The sequence below is a fragment of the Mustela putorius genome, unplaced genomic scaffold (assembly GCF_011764305.1).
Source record: "Mustela putorius furo isolate JIRA1106 unplaced genomic scaffold, ASM1176430v1.1 tig00004007_pilon_pilon_pilon, whole genome shotgun sequence".
Lineage (NCBI taxonomy): Eukaryota > Metazoa > Chordata > Mammalia > Carnivora > Mustelidae > Mustela > Mustela putorius.
The window spans coordinates 1,222,061-1,236,363 of record NW_025422145.1 but is presented as its reverse complement, the minus strand read 5'-3'; the positions used below and the strand labels follow the sequence as shown (position 1 = coordinate 1,236,363).

The 14,303-nt window shown below is 50.4% G+C and overlaps 1 protein-coding gene across 1 annotated transcript; it reads right to left on the bottom strand.

The window, feature by feature from the left end:
* Window positions 1-2,605: 2,605 nt before the first annotated feature.
* Window positions 2,606-6,338, bottom strand: ITPRIPL2 (ITPRIP like 2). The gene has a single exon (XM_004750304.3). The coding sequence runs from the start codon at window positions 5,604-5,606 to the stop codon at window positions 4,008-4,010; it is 1,599 nt and encodes a 532-aa protein (XP_004750361.1). The 5' UTR covers window positions 5,607-6,338; the 3' UTR covers window positions 2,606-4,007.
* Between the last annotated feature and the right edge of the window lie 7,965 nt (window positions 6,339-14,303).

Below are 14,303 nucleotides of genomic sequence, written 5' to 3'. Positions count from 1 at the left end.
GGAATGGTAACGAGCCTAAGAAGGTTGGCCTGAAGACCCAGCCTTAGTTTTCTGGGGTCCAAGACCATCCACCATCACTGCTAAGCCACAGACTGGCATACTACTAAAATAAATGATTAATTTTAAAAAGAAGAACAAAATACAAATAAAAAAGAAACAAGTTATTCTGCAATCCTTCCTGATTACTCATCTGTGAACTCTGAGGCAGAGCAGAGGAGTTTAGCCTCCACTCACCAGGAAGGAAATGCCAAGAACTGACCCCCAGTGGTTTGCTTGGAGGCGGTGTAGCTGGACAAGAACAGCTCCGGGATGGAGGGTCCTTCTGGGAATTTTGAGTTAAGTGTTATCTGTGGCCTTGTTAATTTTTTTTTTTTTTTTTTTTTTGTTTTTTTCTACAATAAAGCTTAGCTCTGAGAAAGAAGGACTTGGAATATCACACCCCCAACTATGTATAACAACAACATCTCCAGAACAATAAATATAACCTTATACATACTTGGAGGGTTCAGCAGGGGTCGCAAACTGGTGGCCCCAGGCTCAAGCAAATGTTCTGTTTGGCCCACGTGGTGTTTGGGACAATTCAAAATGATTTTGTTTCAAATTGAGAAAGTCTCCCTTTAAAAAAATTCCTGATTTCTCGCCCCTCCTTACCTTTTTCCCAGCACAGAGCTGACCAATGGCTGCCATGCTTAAGGGGGGCACAGTCCCCACCCTCCACCCACCCACCCCTTCCCATACTGATCTCCCTGCCTGGCTTCTGCAGGCTGCTGAGTTTGCGACCCCTGGTTTGAAATAGCACATACCTAAAAAGGTGTTTCCTACCCAAACCTCTTACACCCTCATGTGATTCCCCCCCCGGGGTTCCCCTTCTCTTCATCTCTTCCTTTGGTTCCCTCTTAAGGCCTCCCTCCTGAATTCTTCAGATTTCTCTTGGTTCTCTTGCTTCCGGTCTTTCTTATAGCTTCTTCCACTCCTCTTGCCAAAAAAAAAAAAAAAAAATCTCTATTTCTCAGCCCACAACCATGAGCCTTGCAGGATAGCTCCCAAGACAGATCAGTGGGAGTTACTGAAGGGTATCTTTTGGAAAAATGGCTGAGTCGTCCTCCCCAAAACTTTTCTTCAGGCACTGGCTGGACAGTTAATCTTTTCTTCTTCTTCTTTTTTTTTTTTTTTTTTTTTTTTTTTTTTTTTTTTTTTTTTTTTAAGATTTTATTTATTTATTTGACAGACAGAGATCACAAGCAGGTAGAGAGGCGGACAGAGAGAGAGAGAGGAGGAAGCAGGCTCCCCGCTGAGCAGAGAGCCCGACGCGGGACTCGATCCCAGGACCCCGAGATCATGACCTGAGCCGAAGGCAGAGGCTTAACCCTCTGAGCCACCCAGGCGCCCTTTTTTTTTTTTTTTTTTTTTTTACCATGAGCAATATTGAGGCTTCTTGTGTAAGAATCTTTGCGTACGTGAATCTCTAGTACCAAGTATACACCAAAAATGTGCACATTTCAGATCAAGGAAATGACGGAGCCCTGATAAAAGACAGAGATGAGCTTAATTTAAGTGCCTCGGGCAACCATCACACCTGGCTAAAATGTTGTATTATTTCATTTGTACACAGTACATGTTTGGGATCACTAAATATTGATCAAAATTGATCGAAATCTCTAGGTTTTGGTTGCCATGTACAGAGAACTATCACTCAGCATGGCACTTAAATAAAACATTAATATTTTAACAATTCACAAACACAATGCCCCATTAATTAAAAAATAATAATAAAATTTAAAACTCTTGAGGATGGATGAGGCTTTGGGTAATTAGCCTTAAAATAAAAATACTAAAACACTACAAGAACAAAATGTTACCAGATTTAAACTTCAGAAGACTAGTTAAGATTTAAAAAAAAAAAAAAAAAGGAACCTATCAACTCAACTAGAGACATTTGGAAAGTTCCGCTTTTAAAGCTCTATCATCCCTCCAACAGCTTTGCTATTCCCCACTTCAGTAGACTTAATGACTACAGGGGGAATTGGAGCCAATATGGAGACAATATAAATATATATATATATATAGACAGAGAGATCTACTTACTCTTTGCATCTGTTTTAAAAAGTAATTTTAAGAAACATTACTCAGTTTATATCTTTGCAGGAAGCTGGGAGACTGATCCGTTTGCTAAACTCAGTACCTTATAACCTAACACTGACCTTAAAAGCTGGGAATGACCTTTGCGATATCAAGAGGAACTGTCCCCAGAACAACCTCAAAGAGAAGGCAGGACATTTGCAACTGTTTCTCTTCCAGTCCAAGGTTGCAAAAGATCTCAGGCTCTGCAGCTCCCGAGAGGATTCCCTGCAAATCATTTATTCACAAGGATTTCCTGCCATGGCCAAGTAGGTCCCCTAAAGAAAGTTTAAAGAATTCCCTCAAAATAACTCAGAAGTTAAAACAATGGCCCTATTCAGGTGGCTATTTCTGTCTTCCAAGTTTTACCTTTAAGAGTCTAAGGAAATACATGTCTCTATTAAAAAAAATTTCAAAGTCCCAAAGTCTAACACTGGGTGGGACTGGCTGCATTTTCTATTAGGCAAGCAGATGATGGACTATTCTGAACCTAAACTAAACCTAAAGTGAGTTGGGGATATTTATGTGCAAAGGGAAAAAAAAAAAAAAAAGACTGCTGGCAGGCGGTGTGGCCCCCTCCCCTCCTCCCTAGCTCTCTTCTGCTGACTGCTGGTGGGTGGTCAGGGAGCACAGAGCCCAAGATACTGAATTCTATAGGAAATGCTTTACAAGACCTGGGTCCTGTCAACCGCTCCTCCAAGTCGGCATAAGGACCACTTAAAGGCCACCAGGGAGGGAAACGTGGTAACCACTAACCATAACTGAGCACTGACCAAGAGAGCTAACTACACTCAAGGCACTAAGACAGACATTTGCGCATTATCTCGTGAAACTCAGAGACTCCCATGCAGAGGAGTTTGTTCAAAAGGCTTCAAACAACAACAAAATGTTTCTGTCTCCAGCCAGCAGCATGTCTGGTGAGTCACCTGGATAGGCAAAGACTGAAATGTATCTTTCTCAAAACCCCATGTGTTTTCCCTGCGCACCAGTGTGGTCCTAAACATGGATCTTTTGCTACTTTGCACCGTGCGTGCCTGGCTCACGGTGGGCTCTCCATGAATGGGTGTGGACTGGTACATAGTCCAGGGTAGGCCTGTAGGGATGTTAGGCAAGCCTGCTTTTTAAGACCGCACATTTCTTACTAATAAATGTAACCGGCCTCCCTTTCCGATGCAACACTTGGCAGTGGCAATTACCACAAAATGAAAGGACCGATCAAAATAAAGTGCTATTTGCTCTGGAAGTTTCTCTAACCAACTCTTGACTGCCTCTCAACCCATGTGACTTAATTCTTTGCAATCCTGTCAAACACCCGTGATGGTACCACTTAAAATAACACATCAGTATTAATTTGAGTAGTGGAAACAGTGTTCCTCAGAACATTAGCCCCTAGAATAGAACTTCAATTCCAGTTGTAGATAAAGATTTACACTTTTTAAAAGACAATCAGGAACCCAGGACAGAGCAAGTAGTTACAGCAAAACAAAAAAACAAAACAAAACAAAAACACATTAGCTTCTTTAAATTTGGGAGCGAGGGCACTTTCTCTGCAGCTAGTTCTTACTTCCTTCATGGGGCTTTCCTAAAAGCTGGATCCTTCTGCAGAATCATTCCACACAAACCAACATTTGAACCAACCCTTAGCTGCTGGTGTTGGAGGCCTTTCTGTAGCTCGCTCAGAATATGTTGGTGGGAGTGAACAAGATGCCATAGCTATACTGGATTGTGGGGCCGGGGGGACAAAAAAGCCACCAAATGTCACTCTCCCAATTTTCCAACACCTTTGGCACCTCATTTCCTTGCATGAAACCGGCTTCATTGCCATCCCCACCCCATGCGGTGGAAGAAGCTTTAGGAGCATTAGGCCAGGTGGGGAACACTATCAAGGTTTATGGTTGATCTTCAGGAAATCCCTGTGCCCGCTGACTCCGGGGTGGGGGACACCTGTCAAGGTAGCGAGGACCTCCGTAGACCCGGAGCAGCTGGGGCAGCCTTCGCCAGGTGGACAGCAACCTCGATGCGGCAAGTTCCCGGGCTTGCCTGTCGAATGCAGCCAGGAGGTCAACAGGGGCGGCCTCGCGCAGTACCTTGGGCAGGGGGCCCACCTCGGCAGCTGCCCCACCAGGGCCCAGGACGCAGTGGAAGAGCGTCTGGCGTCGCAGCAGGCAGTCCCTAAGGAACTGCACTAATTCTTCCAACCGATCGCACAGGTGTGCCTCGTCCCAGCCTTGAGCAGGAACCCCCTCACGCAGCAGCACCGCCAGCAGCGCTGTCTTGAGCATATATGAGGACAGGATGCGTCCCCACTGGGCTGTGGCCGCTGGGTCCAGCCCGCGGGCGCCCAGGTCTCGCAGAGCTTTAAGTAACTGTAGGCACTTGAGGTAGCAGGCACCTGGAGGGGCCCGTTCCTGCACCCAGCACAGCAGCTTCTGCTCCTGCCGAGCTGTGTTCACACCCCACAGTGCATCCGTGCGCAGGCCTCCCGGGAGCTCTGACGGGGGCCCGACGGGTGAGGGGGATGGTGGTGGTGCCACGAGGAAAACGCCATCACCCAGATGTACAGCGGGGATGAGACGCACTGCCATGGACAGGCGGCAGCAGCCATAGTCGGTGCGGCAGGGCAGGATGTGCAGGGTGGGAGGCTGTTCCAGGCCGCCCGGGGTCAGGCTGACCCGACAACGCCCCTCCAGACTGTAGCGCACGGTGGCCAGGGAGCGCTGCAGGTGCGCCTGGAACCAGCGCAGCACCAGCGGGGCAGAGAGGTGACGCCGCCCGAGCACGTCCACGCAGAAGCCGTCGGCGAAGGGTTTGCAGTCCCGGAGCCAGTGGCTCCCGGAGGCCCCCGGCGGAGCCTTGAGGGCGCACACGAAGCAGCCGTGGAAGGCTGGGGCCAGCGCGGGCTCAGGGCCCAGGCTCCTGGGCTCCAGCGCCACCAGCGGCGGGAGACGCAGGGGCACCAGCACGTCGAAGCCGTCGGGCCGCCGGATTTTATGCTGCTCGTAGGCGCTGCCCACCTGGATGAAGTCCCCACGGAAGGCCAAGGCCAGCGCCCCGCCGGGGATGGGACCAGGGGATCCCCGGGCGCGGCCAGCCCGCACCAGCTCGCCCACGATTCGGCTCACGTGCGCCTTGCTGTGGCCCAGCACGTGCGGGGACAGGCGCAACTCGTGCTCGTAGTAACTCTCCAGCAAGATGCCAAGACTCGGCTCTGGGAAGTGTCCAGCAGAGAAGGTGGAGTGGCTCCCCAGGCGAGGAGACCCTGGGAGGAAGCGCTGCCGAACTGCGTGGCGACAGCGCAGGAGGATGTAGCCGAGGAAGAGCAGGACGGCTACCTTGAGCAGCGGGAAGCCGCCGTCCGTGCCGTCGGGGGGCTCGGCCCGGGCGCCCCCGCTTCCCCGGAGGACATGGTAGAGGCACACGAGGGCAGTGCAGAGGCCGGTCACCAGGGGCCAGAAGACGCGCAGATTGAGGGTGTAGTGCACCGACATACCGGGCGCCCGGGACAGCGGCGGCCTTGCAGCCCAGGGCGCGAGCCCCGGCGGCGCCCCCGGCCCAGCATGCGGGCAGCGCCCGAGCAGCCCCGCGGTCCGGGTCTCCTTCGCCTCCGCGGCGGCTCCCCCCTCGCAGGGCCGGGGGAAGGCGCTCTCCAGCTCGGCCCCCTCTCCCAGCTCAAGTTTTCCTTCCAGCTGCGGCCCGCCCTGCACTCGCGGGCCCCGGGCCGCGCCCTGCGCCGGCTGCACGCCTGGTCCCGCCCGGCGGCTCTCCCCGCCCGGCGCCCCGGCTCGCTGCCGGCGGCCAGCTTCTGACCCGGCCGGGCTTGCCTCCTACCCTGGACGGCACTCCCGGGCTCCCTCTCGGCGCTCGTTTCGCTCTCCTCCGCGCTTGTTCCCGTTACTCGGCCCCGGGAGTTCCCTCTTGCGAGGGGAGAAGAGTCCGCGCCAGCTAGCGGGGAGGAAATGCCGAAGTCTGGAGCCGTGCGCGGAGCCGGCGGGTGGCGCGGCCCCCTCCCCGGCCTCCGCCTTAAAGCGACGCGGGGCGGCGGGAGGGACTTCAGGACGCGCCTGGAACTGGCTTCTCGCGGGCCACCGCCCCTCCCTTCTCCCCAAAGGCAGAACCGGGAAGGCCCGGATTCCGGGGCGGTGGCCTCGGCCTGGGAGCCTCTGGAGTGGTGCTCACATAAAGTTACACGGGGAAGTTGAAAAGCCGAGAGAAGGGCTCACACCCAGCGTGTCCCTCCCCGCCCCCAGCCAAGCAAGTCGTGGCGCTGGTGGCGTGGCAGGCTCTGGCGCGGAAGTGGCCGCTGCCACGGGGCTGCCGTCCCTTATTCAAACCACTATTTACTGAGCACCTACTACGTGCCAGGCCATAGGCCAGGAGCTGGGGAAACAGTAGTGGGCAAGATGACCCGAGGTTTCTGCTCTTCGAAAAGCTTACAGCCTTTCTTAAAAAGGAAACCAAAAGAAAAAGGATTCTGTAGCAGAAAAAACCGTGAAAGAAAAAAAAAAAAATGAGAAGGCGGGGGTGTGGGGGGCTGCCCCCATGGAAGCCCGAGGCTCACGGTGCGCTGAACCAGGGGGAGCCAGCCTTGGGGATAACAATTGCAGCACACAGAGGACTTACTGTGTGCCAGTACTGTGCTAATCACCTTACACATACCCACTCCTCTTGTCAATCCTCTGAAACGTACACTATTATTTCCCCATTTTTCAGATGAGGAAATGGGCAGAGCCAGATTGGGGGACTTACCCAGGGTCACACAGCTTTAGCCGAGCTGTGTCTTGAATACAGACATCTAGATCCAGAGAAGCCAGGGGGCAGGACCCCGGGAGGGGTGCCAGAGAGTCCCCCACTCACTGCTGAGAATTTGTCTGTGTCCTTTGTCAGGACCTGCACTGGGACCTCAGTCCTCGGGAAGCTTTGGTTCATTTCATAACATGGAGCACTGCCTGAAATAATCTGGACTTGTTCAGTCAAACTGGATTTATTGAAATAATTATCTTTACTTATTTATGCTCATTGCACCTTCCCACCCCATCCCCCAAAAGAAAACATTTAAGGAGAGCAAAGGTGAATGCATTAAAAATGTCAGAACTCAGCTGACCTCTGGGACTCAGGACGCACAGGGTGGCTGCGGACTTAAGCATCGGGATGACTCCCAGGAAATCCTGGGCTGAGCCTCTTGGAGCTAAGGAGACCGGCTTTCAGCCCATGGTCTACTAGTCCAGGTTCTTCTAGACTAGAACCTACTAGTCCAGGTTCTACAGCTCATGGTCTACTAGTCCAGGTTCTTCTGATGCAAGTCATAGAAACACAGCTAAAAAAATAACTTACTGTGTCACATTAACTGAGACGCTCAGGGAAGCCTGCTTTGGTACAGTTGGATACAGGTACTGTCCTTCCTTCTTCTTTTTTTTTTTTTTAAAGATTTTTTTAATTTATTTGACAGACAGCGATCACAAGTAGGCAGAGAGGCAGGCAGAGAGAGAGGAGGAAGCAGGCTCCCTGCTGAGCAGAGAGCCTGATGCAGGGCTCGATCCCAGGACCCTGGGATCACAACCTGAGCCAAAGGCAGAGGCTTTAACCCACTGAGCCACCCAGGTGCCCCTCTCTTTCCTTCTTAACTCTGTTAGAAGAGTTAAGCAGCCCCTGGCTGCTCTAGCCTTATCTCCTATTAACCTCTGTGGCGAGGAAAAGAGAGCTGTGCTTGCCTGAAAATTGTAGCAAATGCCATTCCTAGAGAGAGTCTTGAGAAATATGCTAAAAGTGACCAAGATCAGGGTACCTGGCTAACTCAGTTGGTAGAGCATGTGACTCTTGATCTTGGAATTCTGAGTTTGAGCCCCATATTGGGGATAGAATTTACTTTAAAAAAAAAATTTTTTTTTTAAATAAATAGATGGGCTCCGTGCTCAGTGGGGAGTCTGCTTCTCCCTCTCTCTCTGCCCCTCCTCCTCCGCTCCTGCTCTCTTTCTCTCAAATAAATAAATAAATAAAATCTTACCAAAAAATAAAATAGGAATGTTTCGGTGGCTAGGTCTTTTAAGCATCTTCCTTCGGCTCAGGTCGTGATCCCAGGGTCCTAGAATTGAGTCCAACAGCTGGGCTCCTTTTTCAGTGGGGAGCCTGCTTGTGCTTGGGCTGTCTCTCTCTCTCTCTGGCAAATAATTTTTTTTAATATAAACAAACAAACAAACAGTGGTCAAGTTAGAGAACACACTGATAAACCTGGCCTGGACTGAGTTGTGTCCCCTCAAAATTCATATATTGAAACCCTAACCCCTAATGTGACTATCTGGAAACAGCTTTTCCAGGTTCATTAAAGATAAATGGTTATAAGGATGGGCCCTAACACAGCAAGACTGGTGTCATTATAAGAAGAGGAAGGGTTCTATGGGTGACTCAGTGGATCGAGCCCTGACTCTTGGGTTTGCTCAGATCATGATCTCACAGGTCCTGCGACGGCACCCCAAGTAGGTCTCTGTGCTCAGTGGGGAGTCTGCTTGGAGATTCTCTCCCTCTGCCCCTCCCCCTGCATGTTCACTCTCTCTCTCTTTTTCTCTCTCTCAAATTAATCTTTCAAAAAAAAAAAGAAGAAGAAGAAGAAGAAGAAAAGGAAAAGACACAGAGGCCTCTCCCCATACATATAAACACACACCAAGGAAAGACCTTGTGTTGGCCAGGGACAGACATCTATTGTCCAGGGAGAGAGTGCACCAGAAACCAGACCCTCTGCACCTTGACCTTGGGCTCTCCAGCCTCCACAACTATGGGAAAATAATTTTCTGTTGCTTAAAGCCATTCGGTCTGTGGTACATGGAGCCCCAGCTGACTAACACAGTTGAAGTTGGGGGAGCCCTGCCCAAACCAGGGGGACTATGGGAGGGGTATCCCTCCTAGAAAGTCACAGCTGGCATGCTAGAAGAGGGGGGAATGTTTTGGCATGCAAAAACAACAGGTGGCCACCATTCGGGATAAATCTCTTAATCTCACTTTGCTTCAATCTCCCCTATAATCTCTGGAGGAGAGTGGGGAATTTAATAGAGTAACACGTTCTCCCTAGTGGAAATGGTGGCGTGCCGTCTTCAGCCATATAACGTAGGGCAACTCTCGATCACAGGAGAGCAAACATTTTGTATAAAAGGCCAGAGAATAAATATTTCAGGCCCTACAGTCTTTGCTCTGACTACTTGGGTCTGCTATTATAAACCCAAAGCAACTGCATTCATTTCCTGGGGCTGCCGTAACAAAGAACCACGGGGACAGGGCGGTAGGTGGTGGGGGATGAGCTGTTTAAAACAACAGACATGTATTCCCTCACAGTTCTTGAAGGCAACAGGGCTGTGCTCCCTCAGAAGGCTTAAGGGGAGGATCCTTCCTTGCCTGGTCCAGCTTGTGGTGGCCCCAGGCCTTCTTTGGCTTGTGGCCAGATCACGATGCTCTAACCCCTGCCTCTCTCTTGCCATAGGCTTCTCCTCTGTGTCTGTACCCTTTTCTGTCTCTTGGAAGGACACTTGTCACTGGATGCAATCCTGGTGATCTCATCTGGAGATCCTTAATTACCTCTGCAAGGATTCCCTTCCCCAATAAGCTCACATTCATAGGTTCCAAGGACAGGGACTTATCTCTTTGGGGGAGGGGACTTATTGGAAGAGCCTCAGTTTTCCTTCTTACGTGTCTCCTTTGCTACTCACGCTGCAAACCCCACTTCTGGCACTTCTGGCCATCAAACACAAGGAGCTTATCCCCCCCACAACAAACAATTCTCTGTCATACCAGCTGGGTGTCCTACAATTTACCTTGATTGTGACAAACTATCTCCCTGGAGATGGTATCAGATCCCACAGGTTAAGAGCTCAGTCCCACCAGACTGCCCCCCCACACACACACCTCAGACACCAATCACAAGTAGTAGGTCTCCCCAAATGACCCACTATTCTGTCCAACTTGGGTGCACATTGGAGGTTCCTATAACCCCCTCCTCAAGTTTGATTAGTTTGCTAAAATAGCTCACAGAACTCAGGGGGGCATGTCTCCCAGTTTATTAGAGGACACGATAAATGTACTTCCATCCGTATGGAGTTGGGATGCCCCCCTTTTTTTTACAGGGGGGCATGTCACCCTCCTAATATATGGATGTGTTCACCAGCTTGGAAGCTCCCCAAGCCTGGTACTATTGAGAATTTACGGAGGCTTTCTCACGTGGGCATGATTAATTATTAAGATTTTATTTATTTAACAGAGAGAGCGCGCGCACAAGCAGGGGAGTGGCAGGCAGAGGGTGAAGAAGAAACAGGTTCCCCGCTGAGCAGGGACCTTGACACAGGCTCCATCCCAGGACCCGGAGATCATGACCTGAGACAGATGCTTAGCTGTCAGAGCCCCCTGGGGCACCCCCAGGCATGATCAATTATTAACTCAATTTTAGCCCCTTGCCCCTCTCTGGAGAAGTGGTAGGGCTGCTGAAAACACGCAGCTTCTCAACATGGCTTGGTCTTCCTGGTGAGCAGACCCCATCCTGGAGCCATCCAGGAGCGCCCCCAGAGTCACTGCATTAGAATAAAAGATGCTCCTAGTGCTGTTATCACCTAGGAAATTACAAGGGTTTTAGGAGTTCTGTGCCAGGAACCAGGCACAGAGACTAATATATATATTTTCTATTATCTCACAGTGGGCCACAATTCACCCCACTACACTGAGCAAATGATGTATCACTGGTACTGTTTTTCCTGCTTCTAATCGGTTGCCATAGCTCATTTCCTCCAGAGAGTTCAAGGAACGGGCCTCAGAACTTTGCCCTTGGAAAATCTCCTGTATGTGTCAGAACAAACACAAGATCGTTTATTATTAATTTATTACATACCTCTGCGGGTTCTCACCTTGTGCCAGGCAGAGAGGAATGCCGAGGAAAACAGTCAGGGTGCTCTATCTACACAATATGGGCGGATTCAGAAAACTGCCACCCCTTCAGTGACTTTTGATAATTATTTCCTTTAAAGTATCCTTTAAGGGTACCTGGGTGGCTCAGTGGGTTAGGGCCTCTGCCTTCGGCTCAGGTCATGATTCCAGGGAACTGGGATCGAGCCCCACATCCGGCTCTCAGCTAGGCAGGGAGCCTGCTTCCCTTCCTCTCTCTGCCTACTTGTGATCTCTCTCTCTGTCAAATAAATAAATAAAATCTTTAAAAATAAATAAAGTATCCTTTAATGTTTAATATTTGACAAGGGCCCCTCCTGCTTTTTTTTTTTTTTTAAATAGATCAGCAAATATATACACATGGTCCTTCTAGCATTTCTGATATGCCAGAGGTGTGTCCCTGCCCACGGAGGAAGAATGACAACACTGATAGAGGAAGAGAGAAGGCTGAGGTGACTCATTTCTCACAGGAGGCTTAGGGAAGGTTCACGGCGACGGGGATGAGACGTCTGATCAGGCTTTGAAGGATGGGAAAGGTCATTATGTTTGATAATATCATGGGCCCTTGGGCCTCCTGGATGCAGCTTTTCCGAAGCAGCATCTCCTTGAATATTCAGGACAAGCCCAGTGAGGCAGTGTTGTTATCAATGCCCTTTTGTACATGGGAAAAGTGAGTCTAAGAGAGGGTGAGTAACTTACTCCAAGTCACACAGCTGGCAAACCTGACCCCAGAGCTGAGCGCTTCCACCTGGCGCTTCACTCCCTTTCGCATTGTAAAGGGTTTTATGGTACAGAAAGGGGGCATCCTGGGGAGGCAGGTTAATTTATGTGTCTATGTCCCTGACCAGGAGATGAGGCTCTTGGAAGCAGGGATATTGCCAGATGCAGCTTGGTATCCCCAACCCCCAATGCCATGCTGAGCACTTCAGAGATTCCTTGAATGAATGAATAAGGTTTTGAGCCACAGAAATGCAGGGAAGCCATCTGGGGTGACGGCAACAGAATGTACCATGCATGGAGGTCCAGGAATCATGCGACAGTCGTGGGGAGCGGGATGTGTGAGTCCTTTTGTTGCGGGAGTCTGGAGTGGGTGAACAGACACTGCGGGATTCTCACACCGCCCTTTCTAGCCTTCTCCAGCAAGCCTTCTTCTGGATCTAGGGCTGGAAAGCTGAACACATTCTTAGATTCTCTGGCGCAGGGACAGAAGCTGCCCAAGATGGCCACTTTGCTAGTAAGGCTGGCGGCAAAGGTGGGTGGTTCTAACACCCATGGCTGGGTCTTGATTCCACAGGCTGCTCTCTGGCAGGGTCAGAGGCAGCAGCTCCCGTGATGGCCAGGTTCTGCTGTGTGGCTTAGGAATCTTTTCTGGAAGGTGGGCTCAGAGTCCTTTCGTGTAGCTTTCTCAGTGCCCTCAACTGTATATGATAAATGATCTATTGCTGTTTCTTTAGAAGTTTCCCGTTGGTTCTGCGATGTTGTCACACAGCTCATCTCAAAGGCAACTCAGAAAACCCGCGCTGGTCTATCCTCTATTCAGAGAGATATGCCCATCAGTCATTTTTTACAGATGTTACGGCAATGTCAAAGGCGTATGTTTCTAAATATTTACTCTTAAGGGACTGCACCAGGACGGCTGGCAACAAAGGAGCCTGCCACATGGCTTTGCCAATAATGCCACCCAATACTAGATGGTGACTCACTGACTCAAACTCATCTTTTCCCTTGGGGATTCTGAATGGGACAGAGAACCTGAGAGGAAGCAGGATTCAGAATTAAGCAGAAGCCACAGAATACGCCAAGACCTTGGGGGAAATAGATACCATGGCGGGTCAGGGGAGGGTAGGAAGGAGCAGCTGATCCAAGAATGCTGAGTGTCCGAGTCAATGTTGGGCCACTAACGCCGCCATGTGCCTGAATGACATTCCAGACCTCATTCCTGTTGGAGTGCGCCCTGTGGCCTCTTTGCCTCGGATCCTTATAATAATCCCCACTGGGGTCTGAGGTCATGTGAGGATGCCTCTTCCTGGTAACTATGACGCAGGGGTGGTGGTGGCACGAGGTGGGAAGGCGTTTTAGCCCCATTTCCTGGAAAACAGAACCTAGTATGGCTTGCATCTGAATGTGTTACTGGGGATGCAGATCCCAAGGGAGGAAGTAAAAGGACCAAAGAAAGGCAGGACAGGGAATTGCCAACACTGCATCGGCCATAACTTGTCACCGGATAGGATGGTGTGATTTAGAATAAGAAATGTATATATGGTCGGGGCGCCTGGGTGGCTCAGTCGGTTAAGTGTCTCCCTTCCGCTCAGGTCACGATCCTGGGTTCCTGGGATGAGACCCTCCACCCTGCTCCCTGCTCAGCAGGGAATCTTCTTCTCCCTCCCCCTCTGCCCTTCCCTCCACCCATGCTTGCTCCCTTGCTCTTACATAAATAAATAAATAAATACAATCTTAAAAAAGAAAAGAAACATATATACAGGCTTCATCCCCATTCCTGGCACAGAGCAATTAAAACCTTTGGAAAGGTCTACGGTGGGGAAAGCCATCAAGGTATCTTTTGTTATGTTAATGAGGCGGCTTCCCAGCGCCCCTAAGGGTGAGATTGGTTGCTGGGAGAACCAAACAAGCCTTTACTAGGTTGAAAACTTTTAGTCCTACCCCCTGACCTCTAGAGATAGGGGAGGGGCTGGGGGTCGAATCAATCACCAACGGCCAACGAGTTATGAGTTATTCAATCACGCCTACGTCATGAAAAATCCAAAAGCTTGGGGTTTGGAGAGCGTCCAGTTGATGAACACGTGCAGATAGGGGAGGAATGATGTCTGGAGAGGATGTGGAACACAGCCCCCTCCACCACCACCCTTTCCCAATACCTTGCCCTATCTATACCTTCCACCTCTGTCCCGTGAGCAACTCTAGCAAATTGATCAAACCCAAGGCCGGGTGGTGGTGGCGTTTTGGAACCTCTGACTATAGAACCTCCCATTGGTCAGAAGCACAGGTGACAACCTAGCCTTGTGAATGGCACCTAGAGTGAGGTGGTGAGGGGCCTTCTTGTGGGACTGAGCCCTTAACCTGTGGCGACTCTGTCTTCAGATACATAGTATCAGATTTGATTGGAACTGTAGGACCCCCAGCTGGTGTTGGAGAATTGCTCGGTGGTGTGCAAGAACCGCCTTCTACACACTGGAATTGGTTCCAGAATCCTATGTGGCCACATAGAACAACAAAGGAGGCTGGGAAATGTAGTCTTATCCTAGATAGCATGT

Bases quoted from the DNA above. Each gene is read 5' to 3' on its own strand.
- ITPRIPL2 (XM_004750304.3), bottom strand. From the start codon at position 5,606: ATGTCGGTGCACTACACCCTCAATCTGCGCGTCTTCTGGCCCCTGGTG.